The following is a 27,939-nucleotide window of genomic DNA, read 5'->3' as shown; positions in this document are numbered from 1 at the left end:
AAGGCTGACTGAGAAGGTGAGATTCAAGATCATGTCTTAAAGGCTGATCGCATCATCACTGAAAATCACATTTGAGCAGATTCATTTTGCAGACACTAAGATCAAAACACACTGTTATCAAATATTCAGAGATAGTTTAAGTGTTATTCTCATTGTCATTTTGATAATGCTTCAGTCTGTAGATTAAAGTGGGGTAGAAAATTGCATAAATTCTGCATAATTGTGGTGGAGAATTCATTAATGGAAAATCCCCAGATAACTGTAATTGAGGCAAATGGAACTATACTTTCTCATTAATTTTACACAGAGAAATTATTGTCTTCTGCTTCATTCCAATTACTGCTTAATTAAAAAATCTGAATATGACTGAGTAAACTCTTTATACTATGGAAGGGATTGTAAAAGAGAGTGATGACATTATGACAACCAATCAAAAACACTTTGTCATCTTTTTTCCAGGAAGGACAGTAGGCAAGACACGACTGCATGACAAGTATGCCTGGATGTAACAGTTTTAGATTTTACCAAATGGTTTGGGTTGGTAAAAAAAGCGGTATACGAAAAAGGGAAACAGTGATTCTCCACACTGTCCTACTGTCTTTACGTCAGAGACAGGGACCAGGGCTCAATACATTTTCACTGTTAACCACCTGATGGACATCAGCATTCAGCTGGGATGCAGATGGTTCTGACAATGTAGATGAGGAGCAGAATTTCACATCAACGGCTTCATTTCCTTGTCACAGCGTCAACTGGAGCTTGGTACCTGTCAGAATACATTAGGCTACTCATTTATTGAGCAGCTGCCCTTATCTAAAGCAATTTCCATTGCTTACAATTTTCATAGCGCACATTTTCTGGACAGATGGAAGTTAAAGGGGGATTTCATGTTTTTTCAGCTTGATGTTATACAGTTCCTCCCCCTGAAAATCAATGGAAGCAACTAGCATGCACTTAACATTGTGAAAATCAACTGTTTGGGCTTTTTTATATGATTTGGCAACCCCCAAAAAATAACTCCAGAGTTTGTAATAGCTGTTTAAGGAAATCTCAACCCATAAATTACCTTTAAGGTGATGAACCATCGACCTTCAGGTTGGAAAAAGGGAAACTCACCTTTAAGTGCTATGAAGTGAATCCCTTCTCCCCCTGGGTAAACCAAAGGTGTTCCCTTGGAGACCTGAGTTTGAGATTCTCCACCGCTGTTATGCCAGACTACGGCTGGCGAACACAACCTGGCTCATTGAAGCTGCTGAATCTCAAGGTCACCATGTCAGTACAGACATACAGGACACCTTTACAGGCATTTCTAGACTTGCACTGCAATGTAAAGGCTTCTATTAAAGATAGACCACAGAGGTTTTCAACCCAGGGGGGCAAAACAACACGAAACCTGGGATTGCTTGCAAAGCCTACTCTAGGCAAGGCAAGGCAAGGCAATTTTATTTATATAGCACATTTCATACACAATGGTCATTCAAAGTGCTTTACATAAATATCCATTTGACAGAGGTACTGTTACAGAAATAAGAAATAATAAAAACCATTAAGAATATAAAATCAAATACAGAACAGTGAAGAAATAAGAAAAATTAAAACCGTTAAGAATATAAAGTCAAATACAGTTTAGAATAAAAAATATAATAGAATAAAGGACAGTGAAAACAGTCGGACGGACAGTGGCACAGTGCTCATTCATTAAATGCAAAGTAAAATAGATGTGTTTTGAGTCTGGATTTGAATGTGACTACTGTAGGAGCACATCTGATCTCTTCTGGAAGCTGGTTCCAGCTGCGTCTGGCATAATAGCTAAAAGCAGACTCTCCTTGCTTAGAGTGAACCCTTGGTATTTCTAGCTGATGTGATCCTAATGATCTGGGTGTTCGTTTGGGTTTATATTCATTGAGCATATCTGCAATGTATTGAGGTCCTAGGCCTTTGAATGATTTATATACCAGTAGTAATACTTTAAAATCGATCCTATATGTAACTGGCAGCCAGTGTAAAGACCTGAGGCCTGAGTGTAAAGACTATACAACAGACATGAGTTTTGAGTTTCACTGGGAGTGTTGAAAAATGTGTAACTACATAGAGATCTAGGTTTGATCTGATGACCTCCTGCCATTACTCCGACAACATGAAAGTGACACCTTTTCATTTCTGTCAAAATCCACTATATAAATAAATAAATTAGTGCCTTTATTGTAACAGGCCCAGAGCTAACAGGCCTTTTTCAGCTAGGTTTTACACATTTGGACATTTGAGTTAAATTCTAATCACATTCAATGACAACACAGGTAACACAACTTGACAGATCACACAAACCCTAGTACATAAAATGGGTAAAATAAGAATCAGGTGCATCAAACCATAATTCCAAGATCAAATGACCTGAGTGGTCAGGAAAAAGCCTATGCTCTCAAAAAAGTACATCATAACATCACTGATGTAAACAGAAGAAACTCATCCAAACCGCAACACATGGAGACATGTGGCATAACGGTTTGGAGCTGCTTTTTTGACTCAAAGCCCGACCAAATTGCCATCATTGACCATACATTCCATATTGTACCAAAGGCTTCTTGAGGAGAGAGGGAGGTCATCTGTCTAGATTAGAAGCTGTAGCTCAACCTAACATGGAGCTTGCAACAGGATCATGATCCAAAGCTCAGAAGCAAAGCTACAACACAGTGTCTCACAAAGAATAAATTAAGGGTTACAGTCAAAGCCCAGATCTCAATCCTATAGAAATGGTGTGAGGGGACTTAAAGCTGGTCATGCTTAAAAGGACGACCTCAAACATGACACAGGTGATGCAGTATTATGTTATTATTAAAGAAGAGTGGGCAAAGATTCCTCCCAGTCGATGTAAGAGACATTTACGGGCAACGGTTACACAGTTATTTCAGCCAAAGGGGTTATTTTTTCCACACTATGAAATTGCATGTCAGCAGTCTTTTCCAGTTGTTATGCTGTGCATTGGTGATGACAAAGAGTGTGGTACTTCCGAAGAGCACAAATATAATTTTCTAGCCCACTCAATTTGTTCCTTATATATAATAAAATTTCTGACATTGTATGAGCGCAGTTGAACAATATTTAGAGGTAGCTCCAGGATGTTGAATTGGCTGGTACTTGAACCCCTCATTAGTTTGACGTAATTTGACAGCCAGGTCAGGCCGAGTGTCTGCTCTGTGACAGAGCACGATCCTCATCCATCTCAAACAAAGGTGGTGTCGTCCTCAGGTCTTACAGAAGTCTTAATTGTCATATGTGAACCCGGTAAAACATGGACTGACTAGTTTGGATTCAGAACAGGACAGCAATTTTGTTCATCATTGACAATTTGACAGTTAAATTAATTAAAATAAAATTTATTAAAAGTGCATTTAATCCTCTCTTAATTGAGTAAAATCGTTTGAATATTGTACATTTCGATGAATTGGAGGTACCCCTGAATATAAGTATTTTGTATTTTTTCTGGTCTTTTTTGATTATATGGAATAAATCTGGGGGTAAATATAATTTTCATATTTTTACGAACAACCTTAATGATGAACACATGACGGAGTTCATATCCATGCAAGTCTCAAATTATTTTTTACCACAACGTGGTTTGAGATACACATCCAAACCAAACCCAGAATGTAGGAGCATTGTACTGGGGGGCAATGAAGAGATTTGCAGTCATTCTCCCACGTATTTTCGTAACATTGTTTGGGTGTAGTTCCATTAATGTCTTTACCATGTCTATCGGCTTAGATACACAGCATCTCCATGACATCGCCTACAAGTGTACAAGACTTTCTGTTGGAGAATCCCAGCCTGTCTCAATACTAAAGCGTCTTTGGATAGGTCTATATTAAATTAATTAATAATCTTCACCTAGACCGAAGACTCGGAGAGAAATCATTAAGTTCTTGATAATGGATCCTTATATTTTATTATCGTTGATGTGATCAAAGACTCCTTCGACTTCAAAGACTTTAACGGCTGAGTGAGAGGCTCTCTCTTGCCTGGGGTGGCGTACTGCCATTTCCACCAGCAGTGAGAAACAGAGGATGGGCATTACTGGTTATTCAGTTATATATGGGTCATGTTTTCATCACGTCAAAAGTAGAGGATTAGAAACTGTAAGAGGTTTATATTTCAGTGGGTTCTTTGTCAATCCTTTATATCTCGTGCAGGCTTATAGGCTACTTTGCTCACCAGGAAAGATGCCTTCCCAGGATCCAAATTCAAACAGTGACTACATTTTAATCTGGTAAGCTCAGGGATTCAAAAGAGCAACCTATTTCCATGCTGGCTCGATGCTCTAACCACAAGGCAGTCTACCGTCCCAGATACTGTCGCCTGGAAAGTCCCTGACACTGCCCCCCAGTGGCCACTGAGCACAACCACGAATAGCTACAACACAACAAGTTGTGGAATGACTGAGTCCTTGTAATAACTGCAGTCCAACCGCAGGCAAAATTGTGCCCATGTTTGGGTAGGAAGCACAGGGAAGGGGTTGGATAAATGTAATCCCTCACAGATCTAAATCAACTAAGGATGCTTGGAATGACTGAGCAACTATACAGTCCAAAAATGTAGCAAATGCTGTTATCCCCTTTTAAGAATGAAGTATGCAAACTGTTCCAGACAATTGCATTCATTCAATCTCTGGCAGATATATTCTAAAGTGACAATACAATTTCTTGGTAACCAACATTATTCCATTATTCCATTCACTAACAGAAAAGTGTAACACTTTTATATAAATTGTGAATGAATTATAAGCACTTGGAATACTGCCTTCTACAACAAGGGCTTCATGTAGAGTTCAGATGAGGTCAACAGTCACCGACCTCATCTGATTAATAAGACAATGAGTGAAACTACTACGAGTCAAAGATTACAGGCGAGAACCTTGAACGTCTGGCTGAATGCCATAACAGGTGATAAACTGGGCTGTTACACAAGGTATCCTAGAGTGGACTGCCCTGGACTCATGTTAATTAGACATGAGATGATTGTCTTAAAGTGGACTGTAAGGACAGAAGCTACTGTCCACTTCTCTAATATTAGACCTTAGAGGTACATAAGGCCACAAGCAAGCTCTGTAAACGTAGCGACAATCTTGCCAAGAATGGTGGAAAGACAAGTCTGAATGAGTGCCATTTTGGCCAGGTTCGTTTTAAACCCTCATTTCCTCCCGGGGAACTGTAACTTAAATAAGAATGTCTTTGTTTGTATAGTGCTTTTCTAGTACAATTACACAAATTGCTTTATACCTAATAAAAACAGAAATAGAAATACATTAAAATAATAATAAAAATATATATATAAACATATATAGGAATTTAAAAAGAATGAAGTAAAAAGAATAAACAAAATATAAAATCACAATGATAAATTATTCATAAAAATGTGTTTTTAGGAAAGATTTAAAAGAATGCACTGACAAAGCATCTCTGACATTCTGTGGTAGTCTGTTCCAGAGTCTAGGGACCCAAATAGCAAAGGCCTGGTTCCCTTTAGTTTTCAGTCTAGACTCCAGAACAGCCAGAAGTCCTTTTACAGCTGATCTGAGAGGTCTAACTATGCAGTATGGGTTGAGAATGTCACTAGTGTAATCAGGTGCCAGATCAAGTAGTACCTTAAAAGTGTTAAGAAGAATTTTTAAATCTACTCTGAACTTCACCGGTAACCAATGTAGAGATGCCAACACTGGGGTTATATGAGCCCCTGATTTAGTCCTTGTAAGAAGTCTGGCAGATGTTAGATGACAAGCAGGCACCCAGCCCACCACTAGATGACAAGCAGGCACCCAACACACCACTAGATGACAAGCAGGCACCCAACACACCGCTAGATGACAAGCAGGCACCCAACACACCGCTAGATGACAAGCAGGCACCCAACACACCGCTAGATGACAAGCAGGCATTGTCAGTAAATTCGCAGACAATCGTATCCTGAGCAACTTACAGGAACAATTCGAGTTAACTGACTTTCTAAAAGGCAGAATGGTCAACCTGAGCCTGAGGGGATCTCAGTCAAGGCAGGCTGTGGGGCAGCCAGGGATTTAACTCAGGGCAGGTAGGTGGCTTAGACCACGCCACACAAACTTCAAAAGTTGACAACAAACATTCTGTTTTTAACCATTAGAAACATCACAATGAGGAAACATGAGGAAATACATTGAGGAAAATAATTATTTGATCCCCTGCTGATTTTGTACGTTTGCCCACTGACAAAGAAATGATCAGTCTATAATTTTAATAGTAGGTTTATTTGAACAGTGAGAGACAGGACAACAACCATAAAATCCCGAAAAGCACATGTCAAAAAGTTTATGAATTGAGCCACTCCAACTGTCTTATGAATATTGGGGGTTTGCTGGAAAAAAATATCTGGAAATATTTGCTATACACTTCAAAGTAATTGCATTTTGATGGAGCTATTTGAAGGTTTGTCTAATGTCTTTTTAAAACGGTACACAACACCTATTTTGGATAATTTATTTATTTTGATTTTTTTCATAAAAAACTAATTCTAATTCTGTTCCCTGTTATTTCACATTTTTAGCTTTGTGTTTTTACTTGTAAAAAATAAATAATAATCACACACCTAATTTCTGTATCAGTGTCTGTCTGTTTTTATTTCTGTGATTAATTCTAATTCTAAAAATGAAATAGCCGAAAGCGCCCAGATCAGAGTTCACTGTTCCATAAAACCCCCTGACGGACCACTCATGAACAGCCTTATTTTCTACAGCAGTAACATTGTTATATCAGGCTGGTAATCCACTAGTCAGCTTGGAGATATGAGGGAAATCCACCACAGTAGAATGCAGGGCCCGGCCCAGCCCACCAACTGCTGAGGGAGGGGGAACAGAACAACAGAGCAGCCAGAACAGGGATAAAACACCTCCTTTCAGTCCAACAGCAGGACATCCAGTACAGCCCTCATACAGCCCAGCAGCCTGGTTTGGCCTCCTGAGAGTTTAACAGATCTGCTGTGAACTAGTCTGAAGAGAGTGAGTGCTGTGTGGACTGAGTAAAGAATCCTGCCTGGTCAGGAAGGTGCGGACCAAGGAACACTAGCTGAAGACCGCAGGGCCTTAAACTGACAGGTCAATGAGCCTCCAGAAGGTCCCTAACAGGATGAGGTTAGGCCTCCTCCACACGCCCGGGGAGGGATTACCACCAGCAAGCAGAAGGTAAACAGATTACTCCCTAAAGGGAACCTGCTTCTTGAATCTGGCCACCACTGTCACTCGTACCCTGTCAGAGGAGTAACTCAGAGTTCCTACTGAGGCCACACACCTCTTTCAGAACAGGTCTGCAGGGATCACTGACTGACACGGAGATCATACATAACCCAGGATTATCATTTCATCTGCTACATCGGGAGCTGGGAAAACAGAGCACAAACCCTCTTGGCTCGGCGAAACCCAGACACTGACACCATCGATAATACATGTTTTCTCTCATGGACTGGAGGGCTACAGATTGAGGGACTGTCCAAGGGTTTCCAAATGAAAACGCTTTGGTTCTGAAAGGACCTGAACTAGTCCATCATGCGTTTGACAATGGGACTGTTCCTCACCCTGTTTCTGTTTGCCCTTGCAGCCCCTCGAATCAAAGGTACGTTTTGGTCATATGGAACCTGTAATAGCATTTGCTCTTGGTCTGGTTTGTTGTTTGCTCCTCATCTCACAGTCTTACTGTAGTGCGATTTTGCTTTGTTCTCTTACATAGAGGGAGGTATGAGGTGGTCATGCTTGAAAGAGTACATTCATGATGTGTCAGATCAGAGGGCAGAACAATGTGACAGAATGGCAACTGTCAATAATTGATTGAATGTTCTTTACTGTACTAAAAACCTAACCTGAACAATGTTGAAAGCAACGTGTATTTTTTTGACAAAAATGTGCGACATGTTTGGTGTGTTGCGTAACAGGACTTACACAGACAGCAGTGAGTCCCACTCGACTTCATCCTACAAACTCAAGGACAACCTGTATTTAGAGCTGATCTAGCCAGATAGACAATCAGGTCGCCCAAACTGTCACACTTGAATTTACATGCTTTTGCATCAATCAGTAGATACATTCATATATAACAAACCGTTTTAAAACTTTTGGGATATAGTTTTAATACGTCTCTATTGACTACTGTGAGGTATGTGATCTCAATTAATACATGTGTTAAGTCCAGGAAATGTTTTGCGTTAGCTTACTTTGGAATGTTGTGTGCCAATTCTGTCTGGATTGTGTCTTCGGCCTGTTGATTATCCCAGAAGAAACAATGGCATTCTGTTCTCAGCTCTGCTGGACACTAATCTCTTCTGGCTTGTAGCTCTGTTCTGTGAGACCCTTACTGTTGTGCTCCGCCACAGGGCCCATTTTCCCCACAGGCCCTCAGAGCAGCCCATTAGCACGGCAGGTCCCCAGTAGTAGTGTGCTTGTGATGACACCCATTAGCACGGCAGGTCCCCAGTAGTAGTGTGCTTGTGATGACACCCATTAGCACGGCAGGTCCCCAGTAGTAGTGTGCTTGTGATGACACCCATTAGCACGGCAGGTCCCCAGTAGTAGTGTGCTTGTGATGACACCCATTAGCACGGCAGGTCCCCAGTAGTAGTGTGCTTGTGATGACACCCATTAGCACGGCAGGTCCCCAGTAGTAGTGTGCTTGTGATGACACCCATTAGCACGGCAGGTCCCCAGTAGTAGTGTGCTTGTGATGACACCCATTAGCACGGCAGGTCCCCAGTAGTAGTGTGCTTGTGATGACACCCATTAGCACGGCAGGTCCCCTGCCCTTTTTCTTGAAACTCTCTAGTTGGTGTAATATTTTTGGGGTGGTCGAGGGCGATTGTCACGTATTTTTTAGCGGACATTGGGTAAAGAACATTACAGTTAGAGTAATTTGTTTTACCAACGGGCCAAATTGGAACTGTTAGCACCTCTGATTAAAAGACTGAAATTGCCCCTTGTTACGGACGTATGCACACAAAGCATCCAAATTTACTGAACTCAATGTTCCGGTGAAATTAAAAAGCACCTAACCTGGCACTGGGCAGTCCGAGACAGATTACAATGTTGTGACTGAACAAGCTGGTGTTTGTGAATGACCATACCAGAGAGCCTTGCCGGGGTTGTGCCCTCAGTATCCAACCACTTCACTGAGCTTATTCATGGTAATCCGCCCTCTCTGTGGTCTGTCTGTGTCAGACTTCAAGTTGTTTACACTGATTTCTTTGTTGCCTTTACGTCCTAATCCTGAGATATTGCAGGCAGGTCCAAGAAGCTCCGGGTCTCTGTTAGGAATTGAGCTTATTGAGCTTGGGCTTAACGTTACCAAAAACGTCTCTGACGTTTGCCACCGGATTCCCGTAAAGCAACTGTTACAAGCTGACATAGAACTGTGACTGTTTTGGCCCTATTGTTTTGTGAAAAACTATGGTACTGCTCTGCTAGGACAGACGGTACTGCAAAATGGGGGAGGTTCTGAACAAAGTGATTCTAGTGCATTTTTTTAATGTTTTTAATTCCTAGAACACAGTAATACTGAACTAACTTTGCTTGTAATATTTAGTCTCAAAATGCCCCTACTGTATGTCGCTCTGGATAGGAGCGTCTGCTACACTACTAAAATGCACATTAAAATGTAAGGTGATCATTTGCCAAGCTACAGCTTTACGTTAAGTGACTCTACAAGGGCTTGATATCAGAAAAACAAAGGCGCACTGATGCATTTTCACTGAGCACTTGCTTCCTTCTGAGATACTCTGTAACACAACGTGAACTAGTTTAACTGGGCTTCCAAAATTAGGCTTAGTATCCTCTAATGCTGACACAGATCTTCAGCCAACCACTTTAGGGTCCTTTTAAATCCACTGAGGGCTACAAGTCCACTTAGATAACTGGCCTTCAGCCATTAGGTAACAGCTTCGACCAGTTTAGTATCCACCTATTTAAATACTCATCTGTGTCATCTCAGGTTAGACATGATTTGTTGTTCGGCCAAGTAAGGACCATTACATTTGACCAAAACGTTATGGCAAGAATACTTTCTCGAAAATACAGGGTATGGATTTTTCTTGTTGCAGACTTACGCGCCCAAGATCTGTCTGGAGTTCGAGATGTTAAATACCGACACTTCCTGGAGGGTGAAAGACGGGTCAAACACACCACCATTGTCAAAACGATTCAGGGCCTGGACAAACATCGGACAAAGAGGTCCACGTTCTTCACCACCGGGGTAAAGATATGTCCTCAGGAGAACATGAAGGAGGTCCTCTCCATCCATCGGGCCTACTATAAACTCAGGGGTAAGGGCGATGTGGCAGCGATGCAATGGTCAGCATCACTGAGTCACAACAAGAACATTGTACTAATTGTACTGATAGTTGTTGTGGATTGATGTCTGTTAATTGGAATGGATTCATGATAATTTAGGACACAGGGAAGTATGAAGGATATAATGCGAAACCTAGACTTTATGTTTGAATAAATTGAGCAACGGGCTTAATTCAGGGACTGAGTGACATCCATGGGAAGGTGTTAAGATAGATTATATGCCATGGAAAATAACTTCATTTTATCAAATAAAATTGCATAAGAATATCCTGCACGCATTAAGATAAAAGATCATTCAAAAGTCATGCTTGCGCCTTGTAACCTATGGAAATAAATCATAAAAAGCTTCAGGGCTTTTCATGATCGTTTCTATCATTCCTGCACATTAGTGACAAATTCATTTTGTTTGAAATATCCAAAGTGACATTTATCTGATAATAATAAAAGCTGTCCTATCATAATAACTGCATTTGTCAAAATAGTTTGTTCAAACCCAGACGCTAATGAATCAATTTATTAGTATGTTCAAAGTAATGAGATTTTGAATACATTGAATGGTCTTCTTGTTTGAATGCCAAATGTTGTTCTCACACAGATATCAGGAGGCTCAAAAGTGTTCACCCCTTTGGAATTTTCCACATTTTTGTGTATAACATGTGTTTCCACATGTTTGATTTAATCAAAAATATTTTCACTGATCAACACTACAAAGTCCACGACATCAATGTGCAAAATGTATTTAGCAAATTGTTCTAAATTAATCACAAATAAAAAACAGAATATAATTGATTGCAAGCATTGATCCATTCTGTTCAGACATACTTAAATGAGCTCTGGTGCAAACAATACAGAATACAATCAGAAGTCACGTAATTATTTAAATCGTGCACACGTGTGCAATTAAGGTGTTTAACATGATTTCAGGTTAAATACACCAATCTCTAAGAGGTCCCACAGTTGGTGAGAAAGTATTATATATACATATATTTTTTAACATACTTAAGTAACAAATCAAAGGAAATCCAGAATAAGTACTTCAAGTAATTCCTCCAGATTCTCTGAATCTTTTAATGATTTTATGCACCGCAGATGATGAGATCCACAATCTCTTTGCAATTCTACGTTGAGAAATGTTATTCTTAAATTGTTGCACTATTTGCCTGCTCAGTCTTTTACAGAGTGGTGAGTCCTCCCCATCTTTAATTCTGAAAGACTCATCCTCTCTGGGATACTCTTTTTTACCCAATCATGTAACTGACCTGTTGCCATTTAACCTAATTAGTTGTGAGATTTCCCACACGTTTTTTAGTATTACAGTACACAACTTTTCCAATATTTTGTTGCCTCTGTCCCAAGTGTTTTGCTGGCATCAAATTCAAAGTGAATTTTTCAAGAAACAATAAAATGTCTTAGTTTCAACATTTGATATTTTGTCTTTGTACTATTGTCTATTGAATATAAAGTTTAAATGAGTTGCACATCATTGCAATCTGTTTTTATTTACATTTTGCACAGCATCCAAACTCTCTTATCCATTAATTAACACAGAGAAGGGTTTTCCTTGCTTTTCTTAACTCAATACATGAAATATTTCCCTCTATATATTATATAACACATATAACCTCCCTACAAACACATTAACAGGGCATTTCAATTAATTAACTGTCTTAGGTCTTCTTTGTCGCACCTTCCTCTTTATGATGCGCCAAATGTTTTCTATGGGTGAAAGATCTGGACTGCAGGCTGGCCATTTCAGTACCCAGATTCTTCTTCTATGCAGCCATGACATTGTAATTGATGCAGTATGTGGTCTGGCATTGTCATGTTGGAAAATGCAAGGTCTTCCCTGAAAGAGACGACGTCTGGATGGGAGCATATGTTGTTCTAGAACTTGGATATAACTGTCAGCATTGATGGTGCCTTTCCAGATGTGTAGGCTGCCCATGCCACACGCACTCATGCAACCCCATACCATCATAGATGCAGGCTTCTGAACTGAGTGCTGATAACAACTTAGGTTGTCCTTGTCCTCTTTAGTCCAGATGACATGGCGTCCCAGTTTTCCAAAATGAACTTCAAAATTGATTCGTGTGACCACAGAACACTTTTCCATTTTGCCACAGTCCATTTTAAATGATCCTTGGCCCAGAGAAAACGCCTGCACTTCTGGATCCTGTTTAGATACGGCTTCTTTTTTGACCTATAGAGTTTTAGCCAGCAACGGCGAATGGCACGGTGTATTGTGTTCACCAACAATGTTTTCTGGAAGTATTCCTGAGCCCATGTTGTGATTTCCATTACAGTATCATTCCTGTATGTGATGCAGTGCCGTCTGAGGGCCCGAAGGTCATGGGCATCCAGTATGGTTTTCCGACCTTGACCCTTACGCACAGAGATTGTTCCAGATTCTCTGAATCTTTGGATGATATTATGCACTGTAGATGATAATAATTTCAAACTCTTTGCAATTTTTCTCAGAGAAATTCCTTTTTGATATTGCTCCACTATTTTTTGCCGCAGCATTGGGGGAATTGGTGACACTCTGCCCATCTTGACTTCTGAGAGACACTGCCACTCTGAGAGGCTCTTTTTATACCCAATCATGTTGCCAATTGACATAATAAGTTGCAAATTGGTCCTCCAGCTGTTCCTTATCTGTACATTTAACTTTTCTGGCCTCTTATTACTACTTGTCCCAACTTTTTTGGAATGTGTAGCTCTCATGAAATCCAAAATGAGCCAATATTTGGCATGACATTACAAAATGTCTCACTTTCAACATTCGATATGTTATCTATATTCTATTGTGAATTAAATATAAGTTTATGAGATTTGTAAATTATTCCATTCCTTTTATACTCACAATTTGTACAGTGTCCCAACATTTTTGGAATCGGGTTTGTACTAAATGGAGTACATACCAGGAGAGACACGATAGAACACACTGGGTAAAGGATTCCACTTACATCTGCACATATACTTGTCTGAAGAAAATAAAACAGAAACATTCACAGTTTGTGTGACAAGAAAGCTAGCAGACAACGGACATCTCACACAAGGGAAAGAGAGGCTAGCTAGTTTGTAGGCTAACATGCAACACCGTGGTGATTTGCTAAATCTTGTCCAGATGTCCAGATGTGCGAAGCTGGAAAAAACGTATCCAAATAGACTCATAGCTGTATCTGCTGCTAAAGGTGCCTTTTACCAGATGTCTAAAGGAGGTGAATACTTATGCAGTCACACATTTTGTTTTTCGTATTTGTCATTATTTCAGAACAAGTGATTTGTTTTTGTCCCACAATAAAATGTGGAAAGGTCAGAGGGTGGTGAAAGCTTTTTATAGCCACAGTACATCTATTTTGGCAACTTTTAAATGTTTCACTGTTTCTAGTTTGTCAGGAAGCGATATGGGAGGCCTTCCGTATCTTCTTGGACAGGGTTCCTAACTCAGAGGAGTACAAGCATTGGACTCATGCCTGCCAGCATAGCTCTCTCTGCCTGGACGAGGTGGCGAGGAACTTCAGCAGAACCCAGGAGCACATTGACATGGTGGCTAAAGTGAGTACTGAATTCTGCCTATTGGCTACAGTGAGAACTAAACTCTGCATACTGACTAGAATGTCTACTAAACTACGCATTCTGACTAGAGTGACTACTAAACTACGCATTCTGACTAGTGACTACTAAACTACACACACCAACTAGAGTGACTGATAAACTACACACACTGACTAGAGTGACTACTAAATTACACACACTGACTAGAGTGATTACTAAACTACACACACTGACTAGAGTGACTACTAAACTACACACACTGACTAGAGTGATTACTAAACTACACACACTGACTAGAGGGATTACTAAACTACACACACTGACTAGAGTGATTACTAAACTACACACGCTGACTAGAGTGATTACTAAACTACACACACTGACTAGCGTGATTACTAAACTACACACACTGACTAGAGTGATTACTAAACTACACACACTGACTAGAGTGATTACTAAACTACACACACTGACTAGAGTGATTACTAAACTACACACGCTGACAAGAATGACTCGTAAATTATGCATGCTGGCTAGAGTGACAACTAAACTACACATGCCTGGCCAGAGTGAACACTAATCCATGCATGCTGACCAGAGTGAGTACTAATCCATGCATGCTGACCAGAGTGAGTACTCAACTCTGCATGCTGGCTAGAGTGAGTACTAAACCAAGCATGCTGGCTACAGTAGAGTGAGTACTAAACACTGCATGCTGACTAGACTGTACTAATATTCATGCATCACAGTAACAACACTCCAAGTTATTTTCACTAATACAGGTGCAAAAAACATGCTAAAAACTTCAATGTTTTTTTTTTAGAGAGTTGCTGAACAGGAGAAGATTCAGCAAGAAAGGTAGGTACAAATAAAAAATAGGAGAAATATTTTGTATCATGACAAACGTAGGAAATGTTAACTGAGTCACAACCCAGATATCCCAGGGCCTCAGTATAATAATGGTTGTTGTTGGATGAACGCATACAGGGCAATGAACCAGCAAAGGCCAATGTGATTATTGGAAAACATGCTGTATTTATATTTTACAGCACTGAAGTACCAACAGCAGGAGTAACTGGGACTGAGAAATGTAAGTAGTTCACAATCCTCAATGCAGTATTCTGAAATCAGTTTGGCCATTCATTGTTAATTGTATTATATATAATCAGTGTGGTGACTAAAAATATTGTAATCTGATTATTTAGAAATATTTAATGATTAGGCCTACTGTTTGGATTACTCCTTAATAAAAATAATAATAAGTGCGGTAAATAGTTATGACTATCGTTGCATGTCTGATTTTTTAATGTATTGTATTAAAGACATTAAAGACGTTATTAACACCCAAACGTTTTGCACGCAACACTAAGAATGCTGGTGTTAATCCCAGTTAATCCCTTGTTAATCCCAATTTATTTATGAATATTGCTTTGGAAAAATAATCACTGTTGGCCCAAATAATGGCAGGTTCTGTTCTCATGGGTGAAACGCATTTCAGTTTGCACACGTAGATCCGAATCCCAGGGATGTCTGCAAACTTTTCACAATGTTGGTGGTTGTGGGTCAAAACTTCAGATAACTCAGAATGTACGTTTGATAACCTAAGAATATCTTGGTCTTCATATACAATGATGTGAGTAGCTTTTTCCAGAAATTACTATTTATTTTTCCTTTTAGAATCATGTCCAATTGATTGAATTTGCCACATTTCTAGAGAAATCTCAAGGACAATAAAAAAACACAGGATTCACCTGAGCTCCAATTTGGAGTGTCACAGCAAATGACTGGAAACTTATGTTCTCATAAACTGGCCTAAATGTCTTTTTTGGCTTTGTTATTTGGGGGTATTGCTTGTAGATAGAAGGCACATTTTTATGTTGTATTTATAATCCATATAATAATTAATTATATATGTCAATCAATCAAGCAGTCAAATGTATTTATAAAGCCCTTTTTACAACAGCAGTTGTCACAAAGTGCTTTTACAAACAACCAGCCCCCAGGAATAACAATAGTGAATTCCTGTGGCTATGAAAAACTCCCTAAGAATGCCAAAACATAGGAAGAAACCAAGAGAGGAACCTGCCTCAGAGGGACAGAGGGGTGACCAGTCCTCTTCTTGCTTTGCCGGGTGAACATTAAGAGTAAAGGTTATTATAATTAAATATAGGCTGAGTCCAGAGTTTATTAAACCTAGTCCAGGTCAGAAGCATGACCAGATAGACAAGAACAGGGACCATCCAGGGGAGGGGGGGTGGGGGTTCAGCAGAGTGGGAGCTGAAATCGTCAGGTATCGTCAGGAGGACTTTAAACAAGGACAGTCCAATATAGATTGAGGGAAAGTCAAGAGGTGTTAATACTTTTCACACCTCTTGACTTTTGAGTAATCCAAAAGTTATATTACTTATTACAATTTTAGACAGGTAACTTCTAACTGTAACTGATTACATTTAAAAAGTAACCTACCCAACACTGTATATAATTAATTATATATATGAATGAATGCACAATGTTTACTTTTCAGGTGAGAAAACTCCATCAGAACTGTTCACTAATCCAGCTGAACCAGAAGACGTAAGTTAAATCACATTTTCTGAGAGAAAACTAGTCTTGGCTTTTCTTTGTATCTTAAATAAATGTCCACAGTTTTGTTCATAGCTACTTATCTTGCTGCTTTCTCTTCCCACAGATCACAGAGATTCCAAGCATTGTACTTGAGGAGGCAATCCTGAAGGAGCACATAGTGGAGTTCAGTGTCACTATAGTAGAACCTGGGTACGGTGAACTTCTGAGTGACCCAGCAGGTCCCCAGTACCATGACATCACAAGCAATCTCCACAATACGGTAAGACCAACTGGTGGAAATGTCTTTCAATCTCCACACTACGGTAAGACCAACTGGGTGAAAGGTCTTTCAATCTCCACAATACGGTAAGACCAACTGGGTGAAAGGTCTTTCAATCTCCACAATACGGTAAGACCAACTGGTGGAAATGTCTTTCAATCTCCACACTACGGTAAGACCAATTGGGTGAAAGGTCTTTCAATCTCCACAATACGGTAAGACCAACTGGTGGAAAGGTCTTTCAATCTCCACAATACGGTAAGACCAACTGGTGGAAATGTCTTTCAATTCTAGTGTGAACACATCGAAGGGCCTCTATAGTCAATGTTGGTCCAGTGAGAAACATTTGAGTCCTGGAAGTTTTTAGGACATTCTTGGGACTTATGTCAAGGTCCAGTGATGGTATTGTAAAATAATCTTTAGTCAATGACAGTAGGATTAAGATTGAGAGTTGAACCTTCTCTCATCATTGTTATCAATGACTTCAGCAGCTTAACACTCAAAACGTGATCAAGGCACAACATGCCAAGAATATCCTGAAAATGTCATTGTGAACATCTACAGAACAAGGGAACTGAGACACAACTCCTTGAACTTATTATGTTACTTTCTTAAGATGTTCCAAGATGTCCTAATGAAGTCTTTGGCAGGCATAAAACATCAATGAATTATTAAAATGTTTCTACCATCGATAGCTTTTTATAGTTTACAATTACTAACATCCCAAATGCGCTTATGTTTAAAAAAGTTTATAATATAGGGTCAGCAAAGGGCATCATCAGAAGACTGAATATAAATTGTAATCCCAAAAAGACAAAGTGTATAAAGCTTACAAATTAAATAAAATGTAAACCTTCCAGATAAAAACAATCTCAAGTTGTCACATGTAGAGAATTCTGCAGTAAAAGTTTCTTATTTTTTCTCAATGTTTGTCTGTTCTCAATGTTTGATGTGTTTCTGCATTAGCGATATATACAGCTCCGGAAAAAATTAAGAGACCACTGCAAATTGAATGCTTCTGTTACTCACTCAACTTGTATGGCAAGGAAAGAAAAAGGTGCAGTGGTCTCTTAATTTTTTCCGGAGCTGTATGTCCATTTTGTTGGTTTGTTTTAGAATTATTCTTGCCCCAGAAAGACCTGAATACAACAACTTTTCTCTAAATATAACCATCAAATGTCTATTTTTTCCACAGATGGTTCACGTTTTTGAAAAACTTCCCGGTTTCAAAGATCTTCGTATTATGGGTTTTCGGTTGGTTCAGCTCCGGTAGGTTTTTCAAGGAACTCTTCAAGTACTAAGGCCTCAGACACATTGGCCCATCCATAGAACAGATTCCATTAGACATACACTGTGCAAAGTCAAGCTGTGTCATCAGAATAGGAATAACAAAGCAGTCTGTCGTTAGTCAGAGCTCTTACCAGTTTGGGAGTTTGCAAAAATGAGAATTGCAGGGACAAACACATGCTATTTCCCAATAACATAAACGTTTGCCTTATTGACAGATCCGATGATGTTTCAGTGCGCTACGCTGTGGTGTTTGAAACAAAGGCAGAAGACCATGAAGAGGAATCTTCAGCCACTCTAGAACCGGGCACAGTTGTTCACACAGATGGACAAAGACTGAAAGAAATGGTTTCCAAGGCCTTGAGCGAGGAGACATCCCTGCCTGTGGACATACATACACTCAGTTTTGAACCTGGTAAGCTTTGTTTAGAGCTCAGTTGAATAGGAATATAATCATTGAGGAGATGCTTACTTTTATATTTTCTCCCTCAGATCCCACAATTTCTCTTCGGGAGGAATTGGAGGCGACAACCTTGGAGACCTTGCTAGAGGAAGACATCGGGCACAGTCAAGATTTCATCCCTAGTGTTGCTGTTAAAGATGTTGAAGATATCACAGAAACTCCAGAGGAAATAGCTGTCATGTCTTCAAGTCACACAGTTAATGTCCCTCTGTCTGGGGCTGAAATTGCTCCGGAAATGCCACAAGAGGAAGTTACTGCGAGTTTCTCTTCAGCAGAAGAAGAGGAGGTGATTCTGGATGTTACAGAGCAGACAACTGAAGAAAACATGTCCGCAGTGGAATTTACAATGGAAACAATGAAGGTTGAGGAGCCTGCGGTGGAGGCCACTGACACAGAGGGACCTGTGGATGCTGGAGACCATACATTGGCTGCCCACACAGAACAGCCTGCCACTGAAGATACACTTGATGGTACAGAAACTGTGGATACAACTGATGATTACATCTGGGTATGGCCACCAGTAACAAGAACAGCCGTTACAGAACAGCCTGCCACTGAAGATACACTTGATGGTACAGAGACTGTGGATACAACTGATGATTCCATTTGGGTGTGGCCACCAGTAACAAGAACAGCCGTTACGGAACAGCCTGCCACTGAAGATACACTTGATGGTACAGAGACTGTGGATACAACTGATGATTCCATTTGGGTGTGGCCACCAGTAACAAGAACAGCCGTTACGGAACAGCCTGCCACTGAAGATACACTTGATGGTACAGAAACTGTGGATACAACTGATGATTACATTTGGGTGTGGCCACCGGAAACAAGAACAGCCGTTACGGAACAGCCTGCCACTGAACTGTTTACTTTCTTTCCTCCTGAGGAAGACAATGTGGAGGAGAGCTTGCCAACTGTTGAACCTGAAGAAGATGAAGGTAACGTTCCACTTTTAACACGAGTGACTACATTTATGGAAGCACTTTTTGATTTCAATTTCAATCTTTTTGATTGAAATGGATTTGTGTGTTATTTTCTGAAATTTTTGATTTTCTTTGCAAGGATCAACTACTGAGGCGGCTTTAGAGGAGGAACCAGACGGAGACAGTAGCATTTTCGTCACTACAACACCTCTAGATGTAGAACCTGCGCACGTGGAAACGTTCACCACCGCTACACAGTCACCAGAAATGCCTTCCTCTAAGCATGACATTATCCAATCAGAGTCCAAGGATGTCCTCTCGGCAACCATTCTCCCTGTAGCCCCTGAAGAAGACATGTCCCCTGGACCTTCAGAAAGAGGGGACATGCCCTCTGGACCTTCAGGAGGGGACACGCCCCCTGGACCTTCAGGAGGGGACACGCCCCCTGGACCTTCAGGACGGGTCACGCCCCCTGGACCTTCAGACGGAGGGGACACGCCCCCTGGACCTTCAGGACGGGACACGCCCCCTGGACCTTCAGGACGGGTCACGCCCCCTGGACCTTCAGGACGGGACACGCCCCCTGGACCTTCAGGACGGGACACGCCCCCTGGACCTTCAGACGGAGGGGACATGCCCCCTGGACCTTCAGGACGGGACACGCCCCCTGGACCTTCAGACGGAGGGGACATGCCCCGAGAAGAGGAATCACTCGGGACAGACTTTGATATCTCGGATGATGACGACATGCAGGAGGACGTAGAACGGGTGGATGAGGATGGTACGGAAGCTGCTGATCAGCTGGATGAGTCCGGCAGTGGATTCGAAGGTCCATCTGAGTCCACCGCCCCCTCGCCACTCAGACACATGAACACTCCTTTAATGGCCACTGCTGAAAGGGCCAAAGAGATGGTGGTGTTCTTTAGTTTACGAGTCACTAACATGATGTTTTCAGAAGACCTGTTCAACAAAAGCTCTGCTGAGTACAGGTCATTGGAGAACACCTTTCTTGAGCTGGTAGGTAAACTCATTTTTGCACTCGATATTATGTTTCTGCACACCTTGTTGTCATACCTGTATTTTTAGCTCCAGGTTGGTTTTCCACAAGCCTTATCCTTACTGGTGCCGTATGATAATAACCAAAAACAACGGTGGAGAGTTAGCAGAGTTTATTGGACAATATAAAAAGCTGGATGCGTTTTGTTTTACTTAGAATCAGTTCTCTGAGCCCAGAGACTCGTCAAATCCAGGAGCCAGTAGATCTAAGACTGGGAGACAGAGGACTTTAGCTTCAATACCGGTATTTCCATATTGGAACTATTTATTTCATGCCTTAGAGAGAGCATGACCTATTTTTTCTAACTTTTCTGTAAATAATTTCTAACATCTCAAAACTTTATTAGAATGTCCTTAGAACTGTACCTATGTGTCTAACATTTGCCTGTCAGTAGCACTTAACAGAACCTAAGATCTCTAGAAACAGTGACAAACATGTTGTCACTGGTTTTTAGATAAATTATACTTCAGTTTCTGAAAAACACTTGCAGTTATCAATGTTAAGATATTAGGATTTCTTTGCTGAATGTTCTTCTTTCCTTTATTTTTCTTCTATGTTGTTTGTATTTCAACACCAACAGTGTACAGAGAGGTCCTAAAGTATTCGATCAGTGATATATTTTTTGTTATTAACATATAAAATAACTGAGATATATTTTGGGAGACTGTTAGCTTTAATTTGTGGATATGTTTATTAATATAATTCACTGTTAAAATACTTTTGGACCTCATTGTATTTGCCTTAATCCTATACATTCTTATTGAATTTTGATTTCTCAGTGGCTCATTTGGTGTTAAAACATATCCATTGGCAGACAATGGGTTGTTCATTCATGTCAAAAGATGTGTATAGAATTTTTAGGTCTGTCTGTCAAGATTTGCCAAAGTTTCACATGGTAAAAAAACAAGGAGTGGTAGCGTATATTACAATTCACAGCTTCTACTACACAAGGTTTCAGTATCAATATCCATAGTATTATCTCAGAGTTGTTAATCACACAGGAAGCCAAATATTTGCAGCCATTTATTTTTAGGAGCATTCAACTATTGTGTACAGCTTAGTATTTATTTGCACTTGTTTTTATCTTGTGCACTGGTTGCTTTGCAATTTTTCATATATCTGCAGCAAGAATGTTTTAATAGATTCTGAGTAGTGTGGCTTAACTTGAAGCATCAGTTTTAAACAGGCATCGTGATAAAGGACATTTTTGTAATTCTGAAGTTGGTACTGAAAAACAAAAGTATTGTTTTTAAGAATATTAAAATATTATTTTCATATGTTACCTTCAACGTGCATTTGTCTGAGTAGGACTGTAGGAGCAAATTAATTATATTCAGAGTTTAAGGTACAAGAGGCCAACGATATGCCTGGTATTGATAAAGAGAGAATATTCAGTGAGCTTTGCTGAACTTCCTTATAACTAACTATATTGTGTATAACTGGAATCTTCATCGTCATCATCATTCAGCCCCGGGTTGTATGAGTCATGGGACCCAGCACTTAAGGCAATGGTTTCTTCTGCAGGGGGTGGTGGGGTGTTTCTGACTGGCTAAGAGGATTTCTGAAAAGCCGGTTAGCACAAGCACCGCCTACATTTTACCACAATATTTTATGAGTGGTCTAAACCAGCTTAGTTCCCCATCAGTCAACTGCTTGGGTTTTTATGAATATTCAAGTATGACATCAAGGGAAGACTTCCCTGCATAACCAGAGTTACAACTCCTATCTTAGGTAATGCAGTTGTTTCAGGCTGTCTAAACATTTGAGAGACCAGATGTTTAGACAGCGAGCAGTTCTCCCAGTAGGAACAGGTCATTTGAAATTGGTATATGGTCACTCTGTGTTTGTGCCACCATCACTATGTGTTTGACTGCCATGTTTCCAAGGACCAAACATTCAATTAGGTCCAACAAAATGCCCATCGCTCTCAGAGGTCTGCATTCATAGGCGGCCAAATTAAATTCTAGCTAAGTTTATGAAACTTTGAAACCTTCCAGTTCCCCTCATTGATATAAATCAGCAAGGTAATATCTTCTGATGTCTGTTTGTTTCAGGAGTTAACTTGAGTTTGGCAGTGAAAAACACTTCGGAATCCACAGAAGAGCCTTAACTTAAAGTCCTCAGCCATTTAAATGGGATATAGTATATCAATGGAAATCTGATTTCCTGATTTTAATAAAAGCAAGTCAGACACTCGGAGAGTAGTAAGGAAGTTAGGACAGACAGCATATGTAACAATGTCACACGGAGGCAGGACAGCGCAGGGAGAATTGGAGGACATTTAATAAATGAACTAAAGACGGATTCGAATTAAACAGAAAACTGGATAAAAGAATGAGGATAGACGGGAACAAACTAAAAGATAGAACAGGACAGAAAAAACTTTACATTTGGCCGAAATCAAAACAAATACCAACAAGATACATTGGGGGAGTTTGAACTTAAATAGAGTTCATGACCAGGAAAGACCAGGCAAGGTCCAGAGAGGGCGTTTGATTCACTGGCACGGCTGTGTTGAAGTGAGAGAGAGAGGGCGTTGGATTCACTGGCACGGCTCTGTTGAAGTGAGGGAGAGAGGGCGTTGGATTCACTGGCACGGCTGTGTTGAAGTGAGGGAGAGAGAGAGGGCGTTGGATTCACTGGCACGGCTGTGTTGAAGTGAGGGAGAGAGGGCGTTGGATTCACTGGCACGGCTGTGTTGAAGTGAGGGAGAGAGGGCGTTGGATTCACTGGCACGGCTGTGTTGAAGTGAGGGGGAGAGGGCGTTGGATTCTGCTGTGCCAGAACCTGACACAATGAAATTAGCTAGTTATGTAATGTAATGTTATGTAATGTTATGTTCTTGAATACATGACAACTACTAGGTCACAGCCATTGTCAGTAGATGAGGTGAACCATATGTTTATAATAGTATAGGACACTTTCATAACCACAACCCTAAAAATCAATTGCCTGTATGTATCTGTCATTTTATACTTTCTCAGGTTTTACTAGAATGAATAAATGAATAATATTGATTTAGTTGAACACCAATTCAATCAAGTCAGTTAATTAACTACTGAGTTTCATGTTATTTTATCATTTAATAAAAAGCTGTTACATGCAGCTGCACTCAATAAAGTTTCAACCAGCTGTTATTTTATAGCTTTAATCAGATACATATCTAATTGGAAGAAAAATCTCTTCTCCATCTTCCATTTTAAGTGGTTGCCCAAACCAGGGATGCAACATCGTGTTCCTCATTAACCAGAATGTCAAGTTTTTCTGCATTAGAATGTTTTATATCAAAACTAATGAGGTCAGAAGTTCAAACTGGTAAGTATTCACAATACTTGTAAGTATAGTTACTAATGTACTTTTTCAAAATAGCGGAACCGTCCTTTAAATGGGCTATCAAGTTGATTTATGATTATTTTAACACAAAGTAACCCTTGTCAGTCAATGTTAATGTCAACTTGGGCACGTTCTTTATGTAGAGTTTATGTTTATATATTCTGATTCATATTAGCTTTTGCCAAAGTTACTCTTACTCATCCTCGGATGCAAACACACCCATTTTACACATTTTATAAGCTATTTTTATTTCAGGCCCATTTAAACGAAAGATCTAATATCTTTTAAACGTCATACCCCATTTGTGATGTATCCTTAAGCTCCCTGCTCCCCCATAGTCATTCTACTTATTCTACTCCTGTCTCTACTGGTTTGACAACCAACAACCTTGGAAATGGAGGTTAAATTCATACATTCTATCAATTTGTTTGATTTGAAAATGAGAACTGCAAAACAGTTATTTTGAATCATTGAGAACATGGCAGAGTGATTTCACCACAACATCGACAACTACCAAGAACCAGTAGATACAAGTGTGATACCCGAACCAGTAGGAGGGTGTTTGTCACAGATGCAGCTGCATACTGTAGATTTGCGTACACAAAGTTAACACACTCAAAACATGTTATTTGCATGAACTATTTTTTCAAACAAACATGACTATTTTTTCAAACAAGGTTTTGGCTGCACAGAGCTAGCTTGGGCAAAACAGGGTTGTGACATTTCAGCACCGCAAAGATTGGCAACTTGGACCGTATAAATGCACCTGGGCAGGAGTCCTTGTGCTGACAGGCTAACTCTGTTACTGTGCCCGGGGCTCTGTGTTGGGATGAATGGGTCCATGTGAGACCCACAGTGACTTGGCTCTCTGCCTGCCTGTGATGAGTGGACTAGGCAGATCAGATGGAGCTCCATGAGGCTTTTTTATCTCTTGGTGCAGACGTGGAACCAGTGAGTTAAAGCCACATAATCTTTCATTGCAAACGTTACATTGCTTGTTTGTCCTGCAGTTCATTGTCTCGGTGCGTGCACCTCACTCTTGGAGATGGAGAGAGTGGACATAAAGGCTACGGTTTATTATTCTCGATGGGTGTTGGGGCCCCTTGTTGAAATTGCCAATCATGTTGTGGAAACATTCAAAGGGCTTGATAAGTGGACAGACGCCACAGACATGGCTAGAATGGAGACCTTGACCGATTATGTTGTTCTGGTGGATTAGAGACAAGGCTGAATTGTTGTTGTTTTTTTTTAAAGATTTGTTGTTGTCCAAGTTTCAGTAGCCTTATTATTTTTATCCTGGTTTTCTTAACCTGTAATTAACTCTGCTTGACTGTCAAAAAACCTGACATTAAATATGCTAATGAATGGAGGGTTTTGTGCTATATTTATATGTTGATAATTTCCAGCCTACAATTTGGAAGATTTCATTATTGTGAAGAGAGAGTTTATATAGACACCTTTATTTTGTGTTTTTTTAAAACACCCTGACTTGAATACAACTACTCAGTGAAATTGCTGTTCACAGTTATAATAAATGTAAAACAACATATGGTCATTGTGCTTCTCTGGAGCTTTGACATGGCTAAGATAAGGCTCTCCCAATCTCGGTCCTGGGAGGAGATGTGCTGTTTTGTTTAAATTACTCCAAACTGTGAGATGGCAGATAAAGGTGGAACTAAGAAAAAAAGATAATAGTAAAAAATTGAATCAAACTTTTACCCTTTCAGGACCCAGATTAATTCACTAGTCCTTCATGAGGATGGCAATGGTGATGCTTTTAAGACTTTTGTTTTTAATGTAAAACACTGTATTCAGAATGAATAAAAGCTTTTATTATATATTGCTGTCTAGAGGATCACCATGCCAACCAACACTATCTCCTCCTTGAAACTAAAAGCGAATCAAATCAGATTATTTTGAATGTCAACCGAATGAGTAGAACTTCCATTAGAGTGGAAGACAAATCTGACTAGAGAATCTGCTGCATATATGTTAACTTGGTTCTATTCCCTTTTTCCAGCTTCTCCCATATCTGCAATCTAATTTGACAGGATTCAAGCAATTAGAAATCCTGAACTTCAGGAATGGTAGTGTTGTGGTGAACAGCAAGATGAAGTTAGACAAGGACGTGCCCCAGAACTGACCCACGCCGTCCACTGTGGTGCTTGAAGACTTCTGCCACGCCGCGTCCAAGCGCCTAGACATTGAGATCGACAGCCGTTACCTGGACATAGAGTCTGGTAAGACGTCTTTCTATTGGCCCTCTGCAAGTTTGCACTTTCCGACTTCTCTAAGCCAGAGGAATACAATAGGCCCCAGTCTATTAATGCTTTACAATCCTCAACCTTGAATGTCAAAGAATGTATGGCCAATATGGATGAGTGCGTTGTTATCCCCGCAGACGATGACAAAAATCATTCTTCTCTAATACTGAGTCTCACCAGAACTTGTCCATCTAAACCCCGACTTCCTGTGCTGTGCATAAAGAAGTTATCTTTATTCACATCAATCAGCGTGCCCTCCAATTTATCCTCTGCATGCAGGGAACGTTTTGTTCCTGCTAACGAATGATCCTCTCACTCGTTTCAGCTGACCAGGCAGATCCCTGCAAGTACCTGGCCTGCAATGAGTTCTCCCAGTGTCTGGTGAACCGATGGACCGGGGAGGCCGAGTGCCTGTGTGACCCCGGCTACGCCGCCACGGATGGCCTGCCCTGCCGGAGCGTTTGTAGCCTGCAGCCTGACTACTGCTTCAACGACGGCCTCTGTGAGGTCATCCGGGGGCACGGAGCCATCTGCAGGTCAGCCGCCGAACAGATAGAGGTTCCCACGGTCTTCGCCGGCGTCACGGCAGCTCGTCTTGATGTCGTCTTGTAAAGTAAAATAAAAAAATCATGTAAATCCTACAAGATTGGTCTTCAACAAGGCCCCAGAGCGCGCCTCGGCCCCAGAGCGCGCCTCGGCCCCAGAGCGCGCCTCGGCCCCAGAGAGCGCCTCTGCCCCAGAGCGCGCCTCGGCCCCAGAGCGCGCCTCGGCCCCAGAGAGCGCCTCTGCCCCAGGGCGCGCCTCTGCCCCAGAGCGCGCCTCGGCCCAAGAGAGCGCCTCGGCCCCACAGCGCTTGCCTCGGCGCCAGAGTGTGCCTCGGGTTGTGAAATCAGAACAGCGTATTGACTTATTTTCTGTTGCTCTGCTGATGGGGTCGACCCTAATCATGTGTTGTTTTGAATGTTTTAGATGCCCTGTAGGTAAATACTGGCACTACCATGGGGAGCGCTGTGCTGAGCTGGTGTCGTTGCCGGTAGACCCAACCGTTTTCTTCGGCTGTCTGGTGGGAAGCCTCACCTTGGTTTGTGCCATCATTGGCATCTTGGTATTCATAAATAAGAAATGTTTCGGGACCCAAAAGACTGTGACTCTGGTGTAAGCATGTCTCTTAAACTTTGTTCTACTGGTTTTAGAGAGTTTCGCTCCACCTGTTGTTAGTGTTTCACGAGTGTGATCATTTCAAGCCTGTCTCCTTTATATTATAGGAACACTCTGGCCCCATATGCCTTTGAGAACACTTTGAGAGTTGAACCCGGTTTTTGAGAATGACGATGGTGTCTTGACACAAGTGTCCAGCATAAGTATCTCGACGCCCTCAAGCAGTGGCGCTGGTTTCTTCTCTAACATCAGAGCAAGAAGCTTTTCGATCAATTGAACATATAGATCTAAATATTGAGGTAATCAGTATGCATTGATTGGCACCGTATTCTAATCAAACTAATGCTACTAATCCAAACCTTATGCAATTAACTAATATTTACTAAACACCACCTGTCAGAATACTGTAAGAAATTAGCATAATGAGGAATAAGGCTTGACCAAATAAGAAAAAGCTTCTTTGTGAATAAGATTAAAGCTTTAACAATGCACCACTCACCTGAGAAAATGGGTGATCATATATAATACATACATGACAAAGGCTTAATTTATTAATAGTGAGAATTTACCTGAGGGTGAACAGTTGTTCCAAACGCTGTGCATGATACAGTTATGGAGGTCCATGAGGACACTTTGTGTCAACCCATGATGACAGATAAGTCATGCAGTCTTGCTCTTGTGTTGGTGACTGGTCAAA

The 27,939-nt window shown here is 40.7% G+C and overlaps 1 protein-coding gene across 2 annotated transcripts; it reads left to right on the top strand.

Moving 5' to 3' along the window:
- The first annotated feature begins 6,660 nt into the window (after nt 1-6,660).
- impg1b (interphotoreceptor matrix proteoglycan 1b) lies at nt 6,661-25,987 on the top strand. 2 transcript variants are annotated; one of them, XM_034297282.1, is made up of 13 exons: nt 6,661-7,631; nt 10,102-10,323; nt 13,743-13,909; nt 14,733-14,767; nt 14,959-14,999; nt 16,434-16,483; nt 16,599-16,754; nt 17,950-18,023; nt 18,260-18,456; nt 18,534-19,445; nt 19,570-20,447; nt 20,644-20,730; nt 25,841-25,987. In XM_034297282.1, exons 1-13 carry the CDS (start codon nt 7,565-7,567, stop codon nt 25,961-25,963), a joined length of 3,009 nt encoding a protein of 1,002 aa, XP_034153173.1. In that variant the 5' UTR covers nt 6,661-7,564; the 3' UTR covers nt 25,964-25,987. The 2 variants fall into 2 exon arrangements, with proteins under 2 accessions (XP_034153173.1, XP_034153174.1); XM_034297283.1 differs by lacking the exon at nt 20,644-20,730.
- The last annotated feature ends 1,952 nt before the right edge of the window (nt 25,988-27,939 follow it).

Source organism: Esox lucius, chromosome 15 (assembly GCF_011004845.1).
Source record: "Esox lucius isolate fEsoLuc1 chromosome 15, fEsoLuc1.pri, whole genome shotgun sequence".
Taxonomy (NCBI): Eukaryota; Metazoa; Chordata; class Actinopteri; order Esociformes; family Esocidae; genus Esox; species Esox lucius.
This window is presented reverse-complemented; position numbering and strand designations above follow the sequence as displayed.

Coding starts and splice junctions, on each gene's coding strand:
- impg1b (XM_034297282.1), top strand. CDS start 7,565: ATGCGTTTGACAATGGGACTGTTCCTCACCCTGTTTCTGTTTGCCCTT. Junction 14,768..14,958: donor GAGAAGATTCAGCAAGAAAG/GTAGGTACAAAT, acceptor TATATTTTACAG/CACTGAAGTACCAACAGCAG. Junction 15,000..16,433: donor AGTAACTGGGACTGAGAAAT/GTAAGTAGTTCA, acceptor TTTACTTTTCAG/GTGAGAAAACTCCATCAGAA.